Source organism: Lygodium microphyllum, chromosome 12 (genome assembly GCF_053477565.2).
Source record: "Lygodium microphyllum isolate KBCC chromosome 12, Lygodium_microphyllum_v1.1.10, whole genome shotgun sequence".
In the NCBI taxonomy this organism is placed as follows: Eukaryota; Viridiplantae; Streptophyta; class Polypodiopsida; order Schizaeales; family Lygodiaceae; genus Lygodium; species Lygodium microphyllum.
The window spans coordinates 31788934-31805744 of record NC_141146.1 but is presented as its reverse complement, the minus strand read 5'-3'; the positions used below and the strand labels follow the sequence as shown (position 1 = coordinate 31805744).

General features: G+C 38.2%; 1 protein-coding gene across 1 annotated transcript; it reads right to left on the bottom strand.

Annotated features, from left to right (window-relative positions):
* Positions 1–6883: 6883 nt before the first annotated feature.
* On the bottom strand, positions 6884–9711 carry LOC148027606 (stearoyl-[acyl-carrier-protein] 9-desaturase 5, chloroplastic-like). The gene is made up of 3 exons (XM_087689317.1): positions 8898–9711; positions 7969–8479; positions 6884–7702 (listed from the first exon to the last, which is right to left on the bottom strand). Exons 1-3 carry the CDS (start codon positions 9062–9064, stop codon positions 7136–7138), a joined length of 1245 nt encoding a protein of 414 aa, XP_087545443.1. The 5' UTR covers positions 9065–9711; the 3' UTR covers positions 6884–7135.
* Positions 9712–16811: the final 7100 nt, after the last annotated feature.

The window sequence follows — 16811 nt, the reverse complement described above, 5'->3', positions numbered from 1 at the left end:
AGTGTAGAGGTATATGCCTTCTTTGGGTGTCCACCCACACAACAAATAAGCTAAATGACTAACACAAACTTTGGCAAAGCCTTCTACACCATAGCTACATCATAGATAGAGTCCACAGCAAGTCCTTCACAATGGAAGTGGCACCTCACCACCACCAATATACTACATGTGATGCTAGGAGGCATATTCCACGGTGGATTCCCTGAGGTTTTGCGGTGGATTCCGTAAAACTATATTTATTTGCCGGGGCTCGTACACAAGGTGGATTCCTTGTGCGAGAAGTTGACGGGGACGCCTGTCCTTTTTAGGCATCATGTTAATTTAATGTGCACATGGGTGACTCCAAAGCGAGTGATTCTGCACATTTATAAGTTTAAAGTGCACTCGTATTAAATTAAGGTTAGGACAGAGTTCCAACCTATTTATTTATTTTTGTAGCTGAAGACTCCTAGGTATTCCCTTATGTCGATTTAATTTTATTCTTTTCTAACAATTGTGAATGCTTCAGTTGATGTGTAGAGTAGGCGGCGGTGGCATTGGAAAGCACTAGGCCATAGCGTGTATTCAAATTACCTAGAAGGAATTATCATTTTTTATGGGCGCACGCCTTATCATTAAAGACGTGGCGCTAATATTTATTTAGGTACGCTTATTTATTGAAGCGCTTGATAAATATTTATTATTTTGTATGCGCATGGACACACGGTTTAAATATTTCATTATTGGACATTGTATTTGGGCACAGCCTGACTTTTGGGCTGTCCAACTACTTTATTTTTTATTTGGACAAAAGCGAACACAAAAGCTAAAGCATGCTTATTGTAAAATTTGGGCTATTTTTGAGCTTTAAGATGAATACATTTATAAATACATGCCTTGTAAAACGCTCACACAAGACATGGAAGGAGATTGTACCCAATTGGTCTTTTTGCCTCATGTCGTGCAAGTCTATCCTCTTGATTTTTTAGCTTAAAGTAGAGTTCTCTATTCTTGGGGACTTTTCGGCGCTTGCTACGTACGCATCCAGCATCCGATTTGTGTACCAGTGGTATAAGAGCGAAGCTGAGATCAACGGCTTCCAATCGCTTACCATCTCGCGTGAAGGCAAAGCTCCTAGAATGAACAGGCTCTATAGTCAGTCTCGTGATGATCTGTCAATACCAGTGTATTCCTGGCGATGAAGAACCCCCTACTGTGTTATTGGATCGCGAAGGACCACCCTCTGACAACGGAGGACCACTTCTAAAGCCTCTTTGTCAAGTCGTTTCTTATCAGAAGAAAAGTTGTTTATTGCTTAATCTTAATGTTAATTATTAAAGATTATTGCTTAGCTTAAAAGCTTAAGCTCACAAATTCCAGCGTCGACGACGGGAGGACGTACTCTAGGAAGATGACGTCGACGAAAAGCTGCCGCCATCCTGCACGTTTGATTACGATTGGTATAAAATTTTTATTTACAAAGCTTAAGGCTAAGCTTTAGTAAAGCTTAGAAGTTTCATTAATAATCTCCTTCTCAGTAGGTGTTCTCATTGAGTTATTCCAGAATCAATCCCGAAAACTTCAACAAGTCCCTGTTCGTATCTGCACTCTAACAGATACAGTTTCCAACAAGCAAACTGATACACACAATATATTTTCCGCTTGGAAGAAGGATTTCATCAATTTTCGTATCCACAAAAAGAAGAAAGATCGTAAAAAAGTCATTTTTTAAAAACAAGAAACAAGCCTTGTAAACCCGACATTGAGCTATGCTCATCCCGCTAACAAAATTTCGAGAATGTGAGGTTGTTTGAAATTTTGCAAGATGAGAGATCAAAATATGGAAGATTTTATGGCCGAAGATGACTTATCGGAACCAACTGTGGAGCAAAAAACTGGGCCTAATTATGATGTAGCTTCAAGAGGAACAAGGAGCACGCCAAACTTTGCAAGCTCAACTGGCCACTCTTCAACAATTTACTGTCGAACAAGATGGACCACAACCCGAAGATGTTATACAACGTACGATTAATGCGACACTTGAAGCACAATCTATCAGGAAAGAAGCCAAGATAAGTAAAAGAAATTTCAAATTCCGTACTTTTAATGGGTTACGTGACAGAAAGACTGTTCTCACTTTTATCAATCAGTTTGATGATTATTTTCATAAAGAGCAGTATGCCAAAAAAAGCAACCTCAAGTGTGTCATTAACCATTTAGTGGACAGAGTATCACTATGGTGGACAGTTGTCTGCAAAAGTATTGATTGTCCTACTACTTGGGAGGCTTTTCAAAATAATTTTTTGCAGAATTTTCTTTCACCTCAATTCCATGAAAAAGCAATCAAATAGTGGGCTTTTCTACAACAAAGAGATTGTGAGCCTATTTCACAATATACTGAGCGTTTCTGGAATGCCTTATTACAACTTCGAATGCTCAAAGATGTACTTGAGGCATCCCACAAGCGTAAGTTTATGCCTAATTTTCTTGGTCACTTCTATGCGGAAGTGAACATGTTCAAGCCAATAGTTTCCAAAGCCAAACCCATAGTCTACTACAAGTGCTATCAACTTGGACATCTAGCGATGAATTGTCAATCCAAAAAGCCAACTGCTCACATCAACTACTTGGGAGCGACTGAAGATGAAGACCATGAAGAAATGCCTGATTTCACAAAAGACGATGACGATATTGGTACTACTTCAGATACTTTATCAAGTATGCCAAATACTCATTCTTTATTAATGATGAAATGTCTTGTGCATGGTAAACAAAAGATTATTTTACATGATGACAGTAGCACACACGATTTTATTTATGTAAAATTGGTCAAAGAATTGAATTTACATACTGTTTCAACTCATTATTGCATCAAGGCTGCATTCTTAGGTACTAGATACAATGGTATATAAGAAGTTCATGACTTAGAAATTAAAATTGACTATTATGTTGAGTGCAGAAATCTCTTGGTTGTGCCTTTGCAATCTAGTGACATTATCTTAGGAATGCCTTGGTGTCATAAATATAATCCTGATATAGATTATTCCACACATTCAAGAAAGATTCATTCTAATGGGAAATAAATCACATTACATGGTACGCACATTTTTGATAATTTTTCATTACTTAGTCACACATAAGCTAAACGTGCATTAAGAAAAGGTAGCATATCATACTTAGTGTGGGTGAATGAAATTGAAGCTAATGAAAATCAGATGCATCCTAGGCACGTACAATTTCTTTCACAATTTAAAGATTGTTTTGCTACTAACTTACCACCTACACGTCTTAAAGATCGTAAAATAGACTTAATTCCAGGTTCTCAACCACCATGTAAAGCATCTTATTAATATAATCAAATTGAACAGAAAGAAATTCAAACCCAAGTTGAAGGATTGTTAATCCGAGGACTCATTAGGCCTAGTAGTTCTCATTTTGGTGCACCTGTCCTATTAGTTAAAAAGAAAAATAACACATATAGGATGTGCATTGATTATCGTGCCCTAAACAAGATAACTATCAAAAATAGATATCTGATCTCTAGGGTATAGACGACCTCATGGATAAACTACAAGGGGCCACAATATTTAGCAAGATAGATCTTAAATCTGGATATCATTAAGTATAACTGCATATACCTAATATTTTCAAAACTACATTTAGAACTCAATTTGGTCATTATGAATTCCTTGTTATGCCTTTTGGTTTAACTAATGCACCAGTCACATTCAGTCGTATGATGAATCACATATTTTTGAAGCATCAACATTGTGTCATCTTTTTCTTTGATGACATATTGGTTTTCAGTAAGAATGAGAATGAGCATTATAAACATCTATCTTTAGTTTTTAAATTATTGAAAGAAAATCAATTATATGCTAATCCTGGAAAGAGTGAATTTTTCCAAATCGATATTGAATACTTAGGACATATTGTTTCATCTGACGGTATTAAAGTTGATCCTAAAAAGATAGAAGCAATTTTGAATTGGCCGATACCTAAAAATGTGCATGAATTACATTCTTTCTTAGATCTTGCTAGCTTTTACAGAAAATTTGTGAGAATTTTTTCATTTCTTGCATTGCCTTTGACAAAATTATTAAAGAAAGATATTGTGTATCATTAGTCTGATAATCAACAAAAGTATTTTGATTTACTGAAACATGCCTTAACACATACTCTTGTATTGCAACTACCTAACTTTAATAGACCATTCTTCCTAATAGTCACTGATGCTAGTGGATCTGGAATAGGAGTTGTCCTTATGCAAGATTCACATCCCATAGTCTACTCTAGCTGTAAACTTAAACCATCCGAACTTAAGTATTCTACCTATGATAAGCAATTGCTATATGTAGTACAAGCTTTACGTCAATGGAAACACCATTTAATCGAATCTGAATTCATGATCAAAACTAACCAACAAAGTATCAATCATTTCCTTACTCGGCCACAAATCTTTGACCGTCATATTAAATGGGTTGCTTTTATTCAAAGTTTTCATCCACTTATCCAATATCAACCCGGGAAAGAGAATATCGTTGCCGATGCCTTGAGTAGAATACAAACTATCCATAATATATATGTGATATCTTTTGATTCCCTTATCCCTATGAAAGATACCTATGACCAAGACCCCAGTTTTCATGCTGATTGGAATAAATTACTTGCAAATAACTGGATTCCAATAGATTCATTGTTTTATACTGATGGATTTATGTTTTATGAGAAAATATTGTGTGTAACTGTTCCATTTCGATCATTTGTGTTGCACGAAATTCATTGTCCCCCATACCAAGGGCATAGATGTATTATTTTTACTTTGCGTACATTGGTTGAAGATTTTTACTGGCCACAAATGAAATCTGATGTTTCTAACTTTGTATCTGAGTGTTTACTTTGTCAAAGAGTTAAGCGACACCATGGTAAGTAATATGGTTTATTAATGCCTTTACCAATTCTTGAACGACTATGGAAACATATTTCAATGGATTTTATAACTGGTTTTTGCCTAACACCCAAGCTAATCATGATATGATTTGGACTATTGTAGATCGATTTTGCAAATAAGCATATTTCATTCCATGCAAGAAAACATTAGCTGCATTTCAAGCTGCTCAATTATTTTTTAAAATTATTTTCACTAACCATAATTTGTCAAAAGTTATTATTTTTTATCATAATTTTAGATTTTGTAATAATTTTTTGACTACTTTGTTTGCTAATTTAGGTACAAAGATCGATTTTTCATCTACATTTCATCCTAAAACAAATGAGCAAACAAAAGCTACTAACAGTACAATTTTAGATCTTTTGTATGCATACACAATTTCAAAACTACAAACATAGGATACACACTTATATTTACTTCAGTTTACATACAATAATATGCTATATACATCTACACAAAAAGCACATTTTAAAATCATTTATGAACATAGATTGCCTACATATGATGCCAAGAGGCATATTCCATGATGAATTCCGTGAGGTTTTGTGGTGAATTTCATAAAACTATATTTATTTACCGAGGCTCGTACACAAGGTAGATTCCTTGTGTAAAAAGTTGACAAGGACACTTGTTCTTTTCGGGCGTCATGTTAATTTAATGTGCACGCGGGTGACTCCATAGCGGATAATTTTACAAAATAAATATTTAAATTAATGGATATTTATGAGTTTAGAGTGTACTCGTTTTAAATTAAGGTTAAGACAGTTCCAACCCATTTATTTATTTTTGTAGCTGAAGATTGCTAGATACTCTTTTGTCGATTTAATTTTATTATACTTTTTAACAATTGTGAATGCTCCAGTTTTGATGTGGAGCAGACGACGGTGACATTGGGAAGCATTGTACGATAGCATATATTCAAATTACCTTAAAATATTATTATTATTTATGGGCTCACACCTTAGATTTAAAGATGTGGTGCTAATATTTATTCAAGCACACTTACTTATTAAAACACTTGATAATTATTTATTATTTTATATGCGCATGGACACATGGTTTATATATTTCATTATTGAACATTGTATTTGAGCACAGCTTGACTTTTAAGCCGTCCAGCCACTTTATTCTTTATTTGGACAAAAGCAGACACAAAAGCTAAAGCATGCTTATTGTAAAATTTGGGCTATTTTTTAAGCTTTGAGATGAATAAATATATAAATACATGCCTTACGAAGCGCTCGCACAAGGCATGGAGGGAGATTGCACCCAATTGGTCTTTTTGCCTCATATCGTCTAGTCTATCTTCTTGATTTTTGAGCTTAAAGTAGAGTTCTTTGTTCCTAGGGACCTTCCGACGCTCGCTACGTATGCATCCAACATTCGATTTGTGCACCAACATGCTAACTATTGAGGGTGACATCAAGTAAGATTTTTGTGGAAAGGAGGTTATGATAGCTTCCATGGTGTTAGTAAATTATCCAAATTATTTTCTCAACTTTTCCCAAGCAAACTGTCACAACTATAAATACGAGGTTTCCTAAGCCGCCACATCTATGGTTCATTGACAATTGGGCACAAGGTCACAAAAATCCTGCACAAACAAGATATTTCTATCAAAGAAAAAAGCCTTGAAAGAAAGGAAGCAAGGTCAAACAAGGATATTCTCCACAATGAACGTCTACAAGTGTAAGCATATGGAAGCAAAAAGAAAAATGGCAACAAGAATTTAGTCTACAATATAACACACATCAAATCCATGGGGAGCAACATTGCTGGTCACACTCTAGATAAGAAGCATCAAAACATGGAAGGCTAAGCTAAAGTTTTATGTGGTTTTAGTGTCGTTATTGATTCATGCTGATACTCGTCATACTCTTGCACAGAGCAACTATTTAGACTTTAATGGAGAAATAAATTTCACAAATCGATTTTTGAAAGGAAAAAGCTCTCCCAAGAATTGTTCAATTAGAAAAACATTTGTCATGTGTATTGAGATGCAACGTGGAAGTAAGCAAAGGAACCATTAAGGGTGGCTTGGAGCTAACCGAAAGAAACACCATTAAGGTGGAAAGGAAAGGGTTCTACCATACATATTGTGCAACTAGGCAAGTATAAGTATATTGAGAAGCAACCTAGAAGTAAACCCGTTAAGGCTTTTACTTTGAAAGTCTAGTAGCATTACGCTAAATACGTTGCAGACAATCACAACAAATTGATTGGCCTATTGAAAATCCAGCTGAATGATCCAATTTTGGGCTTTTTCTTCACTCTGGCCTGCGCTCGCTCTTCAATTTTCCTTACACGGCATGGCAGATTGCATACATACTCTTGAGCCTGCTGGCCCCTGCTTGAAAGCCCCCTCAGCTTCGCTATATTCCACCTCTTGACAAGGTGCTCCAGGATGTCTGCATAGTCCTTGGCAGTATAGACACCTATCCTCTGTGCCACCAGTGCAAAATTCTCATAGATGTGCCTGTCCATGCCGTCAAACATCAGGTGGGCAGGCATGGTTATTTTCTTCCTCATCATGTTTTCCAAGCACAGCATAGTGTAGTCCGGATCCACTTCAAAGAGCTTTTCTACCACCTTGGCATATGCATTCTCATGCCTCTTCTCATCTGCAGCAATTGTTCCACATATCTGAGCAAGCCTCATGTCTCCGTACTCTCGCGCCTTCCGTGCAGTGTTCCCATGAGAGATGAAAGTGGCCCTTTCTTGGAAAGAAGTGTAGATCATCCCTAGGTAGGCATTGCTCTCGGTCCGAAGATTCTGCAAGGCATACAATGTCCGCACGATTATGATGGATAGAGCTTATGAAAAGATGCAGTTTCCAATGGCTGCAGCGTCAATGTACTAAAGCTATACATCAAATCAGTGCATGACTACAAGTGTTTAGAGCATCCTTATCAAGGCATTACATGATACCCAGTCTGAACTAACATAATACATCAAAAAACTCAATCAATTACTGATAAAAACCATAAAAGAAAAGAAAAAGAGCTGAAGCAAGAATGATAATATACTGATTATATTACCATCCCTGATTGGATCAAGTAGTGGATAGTCCTCTCAATGCTCCTCATATCAACACGACCAGTAAGGAAGAGATACTTGTTCAGGAGATCCCCATGCCTGTTCTCTTCTGCAGTCCATCCCCTGTTCCACCTTGCCCAGGGAGTGGGGCTGCACCCTGTGATATCAATAATGCCCTCCATGGTGTTAAGCCAGGTCTGGTAGGTGGGCAGGGCTTCCTCGGTGATCATATCACCGATCAGACAAACCAGGTAATCATCAGGGAGCTCCGAGGAGCGCCTCTGAAGCTCACGGACATCATCTTCGTAGCTCTCAGAAGATGCATCTGGCAAGAAGTCCTGGGGCTGCCAGCTCTTCTCGACCGGCTTCAGCATGGGTAAAATGGTTGCCTCCGCCCAATCCTGCAGGTGGAGGAAGACATCCACCTTCTCTAGTGGCAGGGAGAGGCTGGGTTTAGGGTGTAAGCTCACATTGGCATGCTTTTCACGAAGTGTAATGCTAGAGGACTTATCCCTGCAGTAGCACCAGTTCGTCAAAATCCTTTAATCCAGAGGGTGGAAAGCCCTGTTAATCTACATAGACATTCATCGGTTCAAAAGTACAGGTAACATATGATTAAAGCCGCATGCATTTGGATGAGCTAGACTTGAAGCTGTTCAATGCGAAGCGTGCATTTGATAGCTTTAGCATCGAGGGCTGATGGTGGCACAACAGCAAACAATCTAAGGTTGCAACGAGAGGAGTGGGAGATTTAATGCTAGGAGAGAGAGAAACGCTGTTTAAATCTCATGGGTTTTCGATCACATGGGCCGATCAATGCTAGAATACAGAGAAACATTATAGAACAGAGATAATTTTATTACAACACATGGGTTTATATTAATCATAGCGGTCAGATGTGGCTGCCGAAACAAAGCAGTGTATATAATACCTTGAAAGGACCGTTGTGGTGATAGCAGGTCCGGCCAAGGCGTGTGATTGCGCCCCAATAAGTACCTGGTCCTGCGATGATGCTATCCAGACTGCTGATCTTTCCGGCAGTGGAGAGTTGTGGCGAGTGCCAGAGCAGCCACCATATGCATGACTAATGGAAACCATGGTTATCAAAAAGGGTTATAAGACTTATATATTATATATGCAACTGCGGGTGTGTGAAACTTGGGAGTATCAGGAGACTCTGCCCCCCCACCACACACACACACACACACACACACTCTCTCTCTCTCTCTCTCTCTCTCTCTCTCTCTCTCTCTCTGTGTCACACAACACGCACACTAGAGATGCAGATACCAGAGAGAGAAGGTGAGATGGCTTGTGGCCAGTGCAGCGTTTGTCAAATCCCACAAACCCAGAAGCTGCTCTCAACGAATTTGAGAAAACCAGGAAGAACCCAGGAACAGACACACATGCTTATACTGCGTAAACCAAAAGGAACCCAGTGCTCACAATACCGGGATACCCATGCAATGCATCGAAAACAACTAATGAACTTTTTTTACTTATATTCTAACACAGAGAGAGAGAGAGAGAGAGGATGGGATGGTCAGCCCTGCATGGCACTGTGGAGTCTGCACGTATATAGTGTGTCACATACTTGTTTAATCGTTTTAACTGTTGACAGCAGGAGATACTGTTCAAGCGCACATACTCTCACACATGACTTAATTTATTGTAAGAAAAATCAGCGCGTCCTTCGGGAAACCTGAGCAACACTTCAATGCCTCCACCGGATTGCTGTTATCGCAGATTCGCATCATACGAACTTAACATGTGATCCCGTTACAATCTACAACCATACTTCTAAATCAAGGGCGCTCCAACTTAATATTGTGGTCCCGTTACAACATCCGTCTTTGTTGAAGGACCAACTTTATATGATGGTTATCATGATAACTTGAAGAAGTTCTTAAACGAAAGCAAGAACCTAGTTTCAATGAATGAAGCAATTTTACTATGTAGGCCTTTCTCAGTGGCTAAACTTAAGCTTGTAGTGGACAAGACTCCTAGTATAGATGGTGTATAGGTAGAGGTGTTTCAAGCCCTCTGGGATGAATGCGCTGATGACATGTGTTGTTTGTTTAATCACATTAGACATGTTGGTGAATTCCCTACAGAACTAAACCAAGGGGTTTTTGAACTCGTTCCTAAATCCTTGGATAGGATCAAGATGAGTAACATGAGACCATTAACCATGCTTAGTGCGGTTTACAAGGTCTATGCCAAGACATTGGCTATTAGAATCAAGTTTAATCTTGGTAGGTTTTTGCACTCCCAACAACATGGCTTTGTTCAAGGCAGGAGAATTCATGGCATAATTCTAAATTTAATCTTGCCTATGGACTTAGCATTGTCTTCTAGTTAAAACTTCGTTCTAAGTAATATGGATTTTGATAAAGCCTACAATAGGGTCACTGGTAGTTCATCCTAGAAATGATGGATGCAATGGGCTTTGGTCAAGGCTTCATCAAGATGATTAAAGCTTTGTTTGCAAATGCATCTGATGTTTTTCAAGTTAATGGGGTATGCTCTGGTTCATTTGACATAAAAAGCTTAGTCAGGTAGGGGTGCCCTTTAGTCCCCCTTGCTCTTTGCCATCATTATTGATCCTGTGTTGAGAAATCTCAATCTTAAGGTGAAGCAAGGACTCATCAAAGTCTTCCTTTACATGGAGGCAATCATTTTGTAGCTCAATTCTTTATTGATGACAATTCAAATCTGGTGGGTGCTGTCAGGGAACTACTAGGGATTTATGACAAATTTTGTGAGCTTTTTCACTCACTAGTTAGTGCTACCAAAACTGAATTAGCTTACTTGGGCACTAATAAGCCCCCTAGGTGGATTCTTGATCTTGGTTTCAAGGCTCTCCAACACGATCAAATATTTCGATATCTTAGGTGCCTATTAGGGTACAGGCATCAATAAGGCAAAGAGCTAATTGGATGATAGATATGATTAAAAATAAGGTACGCTCTTTGAGTGCTAGACAATTGCCATTCTTGGGTAAGGTGGTAGTCATCAAAGTGATGCTAGCCTCTACCACTACATTTCTAGCAATGCTAGTCAATTTTAGTAGAGCAACTTGGTCTAAAATAGAAAGGCTCTTTTCCAATTTCTTATGGGGTAAAGAACAAGGTCAAAGAGGATGGAGGGCTATTTCTTGGATCAAATAGCTTCAAGTGAGCTAAAAGGGAGCTTAGGTGTCCCAAAACTAAGTGCCAAAGCCATTGCATTATTGTTCGGTATGCTTAAAACAATTGACATAACTCAACCCTAGGCACTTATTATTAAGTCGTGGTTAATGGATTTTGGTCAAAGGAAGCTGGGTGTACTTGGCTATGCCTAGTACTCTCCTCTATTTTCACGTTGTAAAATCAAACTCCCCCAATCTCAGGTGGCTGACAGTTTGGTCCAGGCATGGAAGATTGCGGTAGAGAATGCCTCTTGGAGTGGAACACAAGATAAGGGGGGAATCCTTCTCTCATGCAAGCTATGTGATACTTTAAACATGCCTTTAACCCACCATTTAGACCTGGCCCTAGGCTAGCAAAAGGCTGATGAAGAAAGGGGTCTCTTGCTAGGAAGATGAGTGCAATGCTTCTGCAGATTGTTTCAAATAAGTACCAATAATCAAGATGCAATACGGCCTAACTGACAGGGAAGTAGGTTTTTTATAGTCACTCTAGATAGTAAGTGAGGAGTGGCCCTCCTCTAGGACCATAGCTGAAAGTAATATTACAAGTTTTTTGAAGTCCCAATCAAGGAAGCCTCCGGAAAATGTAAGAGACAAAGAGACTTGCTTCCTAATAAGGACAAGAAGTTTCTACTAAAGGCAATGGACTACTAGAGAAAATGGTTCCCTCGCACAAAAAACAAGACTTGGAAAAAGAGATTCAAAGGGATATGGAAGTGTACTCCTTCTAGGAGACTCAACTTTGTTCTCTAAAAGGTATACATGAACAGGCTGGCCACGTATGAGAGACTAGATAAAGTCTTCTCATTCTCTCCTTTCTATGTTTTCTACAAAAGAGAAGTCGAAATGGTTAAGCATTTGTTATGGGGTTGTAAGGAGGTTAGACCTCTTTGGAAGCAACTCTAGAGCTAGGTGAGGAAAGCAAGTTTTAATGAGGTTTTTGACTGCAAAGTACTGCTATTTGGAGATCAATGTAGGCTTGATGAGTAATCATTGGCTCTTGAGAATATCCTCAAAGCAATTATCATGTAAGAAATCTAGAAATTAAGAAATGACAGGTTGTTTGGGAGGATGAAATGTCCTTTGCTACCTGGAGACAAGTGGTCTAGGTTGAAAGCTGAAATCTTATCAGTGCTGAGGGGTCTTATGAGGTCTAGAAAGTCTTTGAAGGTTTTTTGGAAAGCTTTGTCCAAGACTTAAGATAATTGCTTAGAGCTACCTCATTTTCCTAAGGGGCCTTGTAAATACTCTTTTTGTGCTTAATATATATGCTTTCTCATGTTTTAAAAGACATCCATCTTTGTGAATTACTGTCCATGAGATTGGAACCATGCTCAAGTTTGACATACCATCCCACTTCTAGTGGGTCTTAAGTATGATAGCTATGCTATTACTTTGAGCACTTAACTAAAATGTTTCATTGAGGGTAGATAACTCTTTAGCCAACATTGCATTGTACAATTACATGTAGCCCGGGGCCCAAAAAATTTCTAGTTTATTTCTAGGGCATTCCTTATTTGTTCTTTAAAGGATATCTTTGAGTGAAGCCAAAATCACTACTACTTCAAGATCTTTCTCTCAAAGCATCTCCTTCTTTTGTGTCTTTGATAAGAATACTTAAATTGGTTGAACTGTGCACACCGCTTCTTCCTATGATGATCTTCTCCTCCTGTTTGAAGACTAGCAACATAGAGCCACTACTCACTCCGTGAATTGCTTCTCATGGAAAGTAGATATATTTCAAGTTTTCCACATTCTCCAACTCCTAATAACACTCATGAGGATAAGAGAAATCCTATCAGCTTCCCCTAGGAGAATTTCATTCTATAAAAAGGCTTGCAAGTATAAAGAAAAATATTAAATTGTATCTCTCTCTAAGAATGCCTTGGTTGACTAGATAGGTGATAAGGAGGTGTGGGATGGTTTCTATTTGCATGTTACACCTACAACGAATTCCATTTTTGTGTGGCTATTTTAGCCACCATTTTGTTAATCCAAAGAGCTTTATGAAGAATTAGCCACCACCATAAGAAAGAAATATTTTGAGGTAAAGAGACAAATTGAATTTTCTTGCAATGATAATACCATTGTATAGCCAATCCATTGAAAATGCCACCTTTTGTTAAGCTTGACAATGCGTTATTTATTCACTTAAGTGAGATTGGGGGGAGTAAACAGCCCAATCCTATTTAGCCACCCCCTAGAAACCCAAGAGTAGGCTACTCTCCATATTCTCAGAGTGTCCATGTTGCTAGTCTTGAGTTCGAATTGAACTTTCAAACTCATCCCATGTTTTGTTGTTGATGTTCCATGTGTCCCTCCATACATGGATTCCTTTTTAATTGAGCTTGGAAACCACATTGTATGCATCAAAGTTGATGGGAAATATAAAAATATTGATCCATATTGACTTGGAAGTAGCCCATGTCATGCTACAGTGCACATCTACTACTTAAACAACATTAGCATTGTATTTTTTCCAAGGCTCCCATATCACTTTGAGGAGGGAAGGGAGATGCTCATCTTTGAACTTGATATTGTTGAAGATTATGGTATGAAGAGGGAGCCCCTTCAATCTCATGCATGTTTTCACTTTGACTTGCATGAGATTGTGGTTTATGGAAGGGGCCCAATCCTCATCCTGTTTGAGTTAACTTTGTTTGTTAAGACAAGGATCCTAAGTGGACACAGTCTATAGGATAACTTGAACGTAGCACTAATAGCAAGTAATGAACCATTATGTTAAGGTGTTGATAGGGTTAAAGGGTCAAGAGATAGTCTACATTATGGCACAAGGGTATATGGATCAAAGGCAAAAAGAATAGGCAATCAGTATGAATGGACATACTAAAAGTGAGTCTAAAAATAGTCATTGGATCTACCTAAAGATACCAGTGTGGTGCTAAAAGAGGCTATCATCTTGAGTGACTAGGAGGTTAACATAGCTTACCACACAACTGTCACACGCGGTGAACCATGTAGGGCGTCCTCATGCAACTTATAGCTAAGGTGGAGACCTAGGTAATGACCAAGGCATAGACCTTGGCATACTTGGCAATAAGGCTATGAATGCTTCGTTGGCACCATTGGTTAGATATGAGGTGGAAACATTTGCTTGAAGATAAAACTTCCTAGGAGGTTGAGAGAGTCAAGTTCATCATCAGTATTCTATCCCTAACATGACATCTGTCTAGTTTAGCTATCACTAGCAGGGGTTGTGTGTGACTAATAAGTCCAAGTAAACTAACTTGTGTTAGTTAATCATGGTTTGGTTGTATAACCTAGGTTATCTCATTAGTGATGTGTGAGACTGTGAAGATAGATGAAAAGTGGTTGAAGAACAATGAAAGAGGAGGAGAGCATGTAGTTATATCCTTGCTTGCTCTATCTTTCTCCTTTCTTGCTTACAGTTTCTTCATGGTTTCAAAGCCTAATATGCTCTATGACATTAGTCAAGTGCAAAGTTTGTATAAGCCTTGTTGAGGCAGCATGTGTACAGATAATGACCAGTAATGAAGAGTAGTTGGTGAGCTAAGTGACCAAGTGTTGACTCACTTCTATAAGTAGAAGTGTGAAAAATTAGTAGCATTAGTGGAGGATAGCAAAAGCGTGGACTTTCTCCCCAATGTGGACACCGCCTAAACTGCTAGATCAGTGTGGCAGTGATTAGTCTTGGACGAGCCATCTTACTTCAAAGAGTAGCGAGAACCTAAGTGCAAAGGGTGCTCAAACCATGGAGCATGACAGCAACAACAAAGTGGAGGACTCTAGAAGTTGCACCTTGTTTAGCATATGAATAGTAGAGCGTGATCAACAAGTGCAAACTTAGGCTGCTTATGGCAGATGATTAGGGAGGATATCACCTCTATATCAATCTTGAACATGAATGACTAAGTGTTTTTTTAACAAGTCAAAATAGTAGTAGATATCAAGTGGATAGCAAGGGAAGATTAAGGTCAATTTTGTCTTGAAGATTGTCTCTCATTTTACAAGTTCTATAAGCTTGGACAAAAGGTATGAGAATTCAGGAAGATTTGAAGATCACTTAGCTCAACATGAAATGCATCTAATGCCCTTCTTTGCATTTGTAATGACTAAGACATCCATTGTTGATGATGAATGGCATACTTGTGGAGAGTATGGTGACTGAGTAAAGCACTCATAGGCGTGTCAGCAATGCTATGACAAATATGAATGTATCCAAGCAATTAGTTGAAGGAATATTGAGTATCTATCTCCTACATGTATTAGATCATGTGCAATCATATAAGCAGAAATCTCTACAATTCCAAAATTACATGTCTTTGTGGAGTTTAGGATGTTGATATAATAGATGTTGGTATGATACTAAATTGGCAGCGATAGACCTATGCATGTTCAAGAGCATTGTATGCTCATGCTTGACTTCTATGAGGTGGATTTGACAGACTATTGATTATTTATAGTCTTACTGGACTAGAAGTTGGAAAATGTATAGGCAGTGATACTTATACACACATGTATTGAGGTCCAATGAAGGTAATATATGTCCATGACATCATTAAGCTGATTGGCCTATGTCATAGAGTGCGTGTCTATTCATTGCTAGATAGCTTGGTTGCAAAATGATTATGCGGAAGATAATGTCTACAATGGTATGATATCATTCATGGGTGTTATGTCAAATGTTTAGTGATGTAAGGTAGGGTGTTAAGCTGACATACTACTAGTATAGTAGGGATACTAGTGCAGTTACTTGGAACTAGAACTATCTTAGTTGAGAAAAAGCATACTTATGTTATGCAATTAGGATTTTGAAATGTCCGTGATGTACTGATAGTTGCTTAGTGACTAAAATGAGCTAAACTAGGATAAGTTTCACAATAGTGCATGGTTGTTATGCAAGCAACGACTCAGTAAAAAGACTATTGGTGCATGCATGTAGGGAGTCAAGCATTAATATCTATAAGACTGAACTAAGTTAATTTAGTTGCAGACATGGCAAATGTTGAGAGGGGTGATAATATTACACAAATAGTGGGTAAGAAGTTAGACAACAATAATCATGCTATTTGGAAATTCAGATTGGAGAACTTTCTCATTAAAAAAGGCTACTAGGACTTAGTCATAGGTGTGGAAGTTGAACCTAAGCTTCGTGAAAAGAATGCAACACCTAATCAGCTTAGGGCACATTGTGCATGGATGGAACGAGCCTAAAGAATGTTGCATTGGCTATCTTTATGTACCTTTGATGTCACTAGCGTTAGCTATATATAGTGTGTCTATATATAGCGCCCCTATTAGCTATATATAGTATATCTATATATAGCACCCCAGGTCCGGTGTTAGCTATATATAGTTTATCTATATATAGCGCCCCTGTTAGCTATATATAGTCTGTCTATATATAGCACCCCAAGTCCCTTACTATGGATGAAAAAACTCTTGGGGGCTCAAGAGAAAAACCCACAACTCTATATAGGCCTACCGTTATATTAATATTCAAAATATAAAATTACAAAATTGATCTTACAAGAGCCTATTCATAGGCGTCAAAGGAGCTACATCACTCGTGAATTACAACATCAACGGAGAAGGAGCTATGTCACTCCTGAATTACAACAGCCTATTCAGAGGCATCAAAAGAGCTTTATCATTCCTAAATATACAACATGT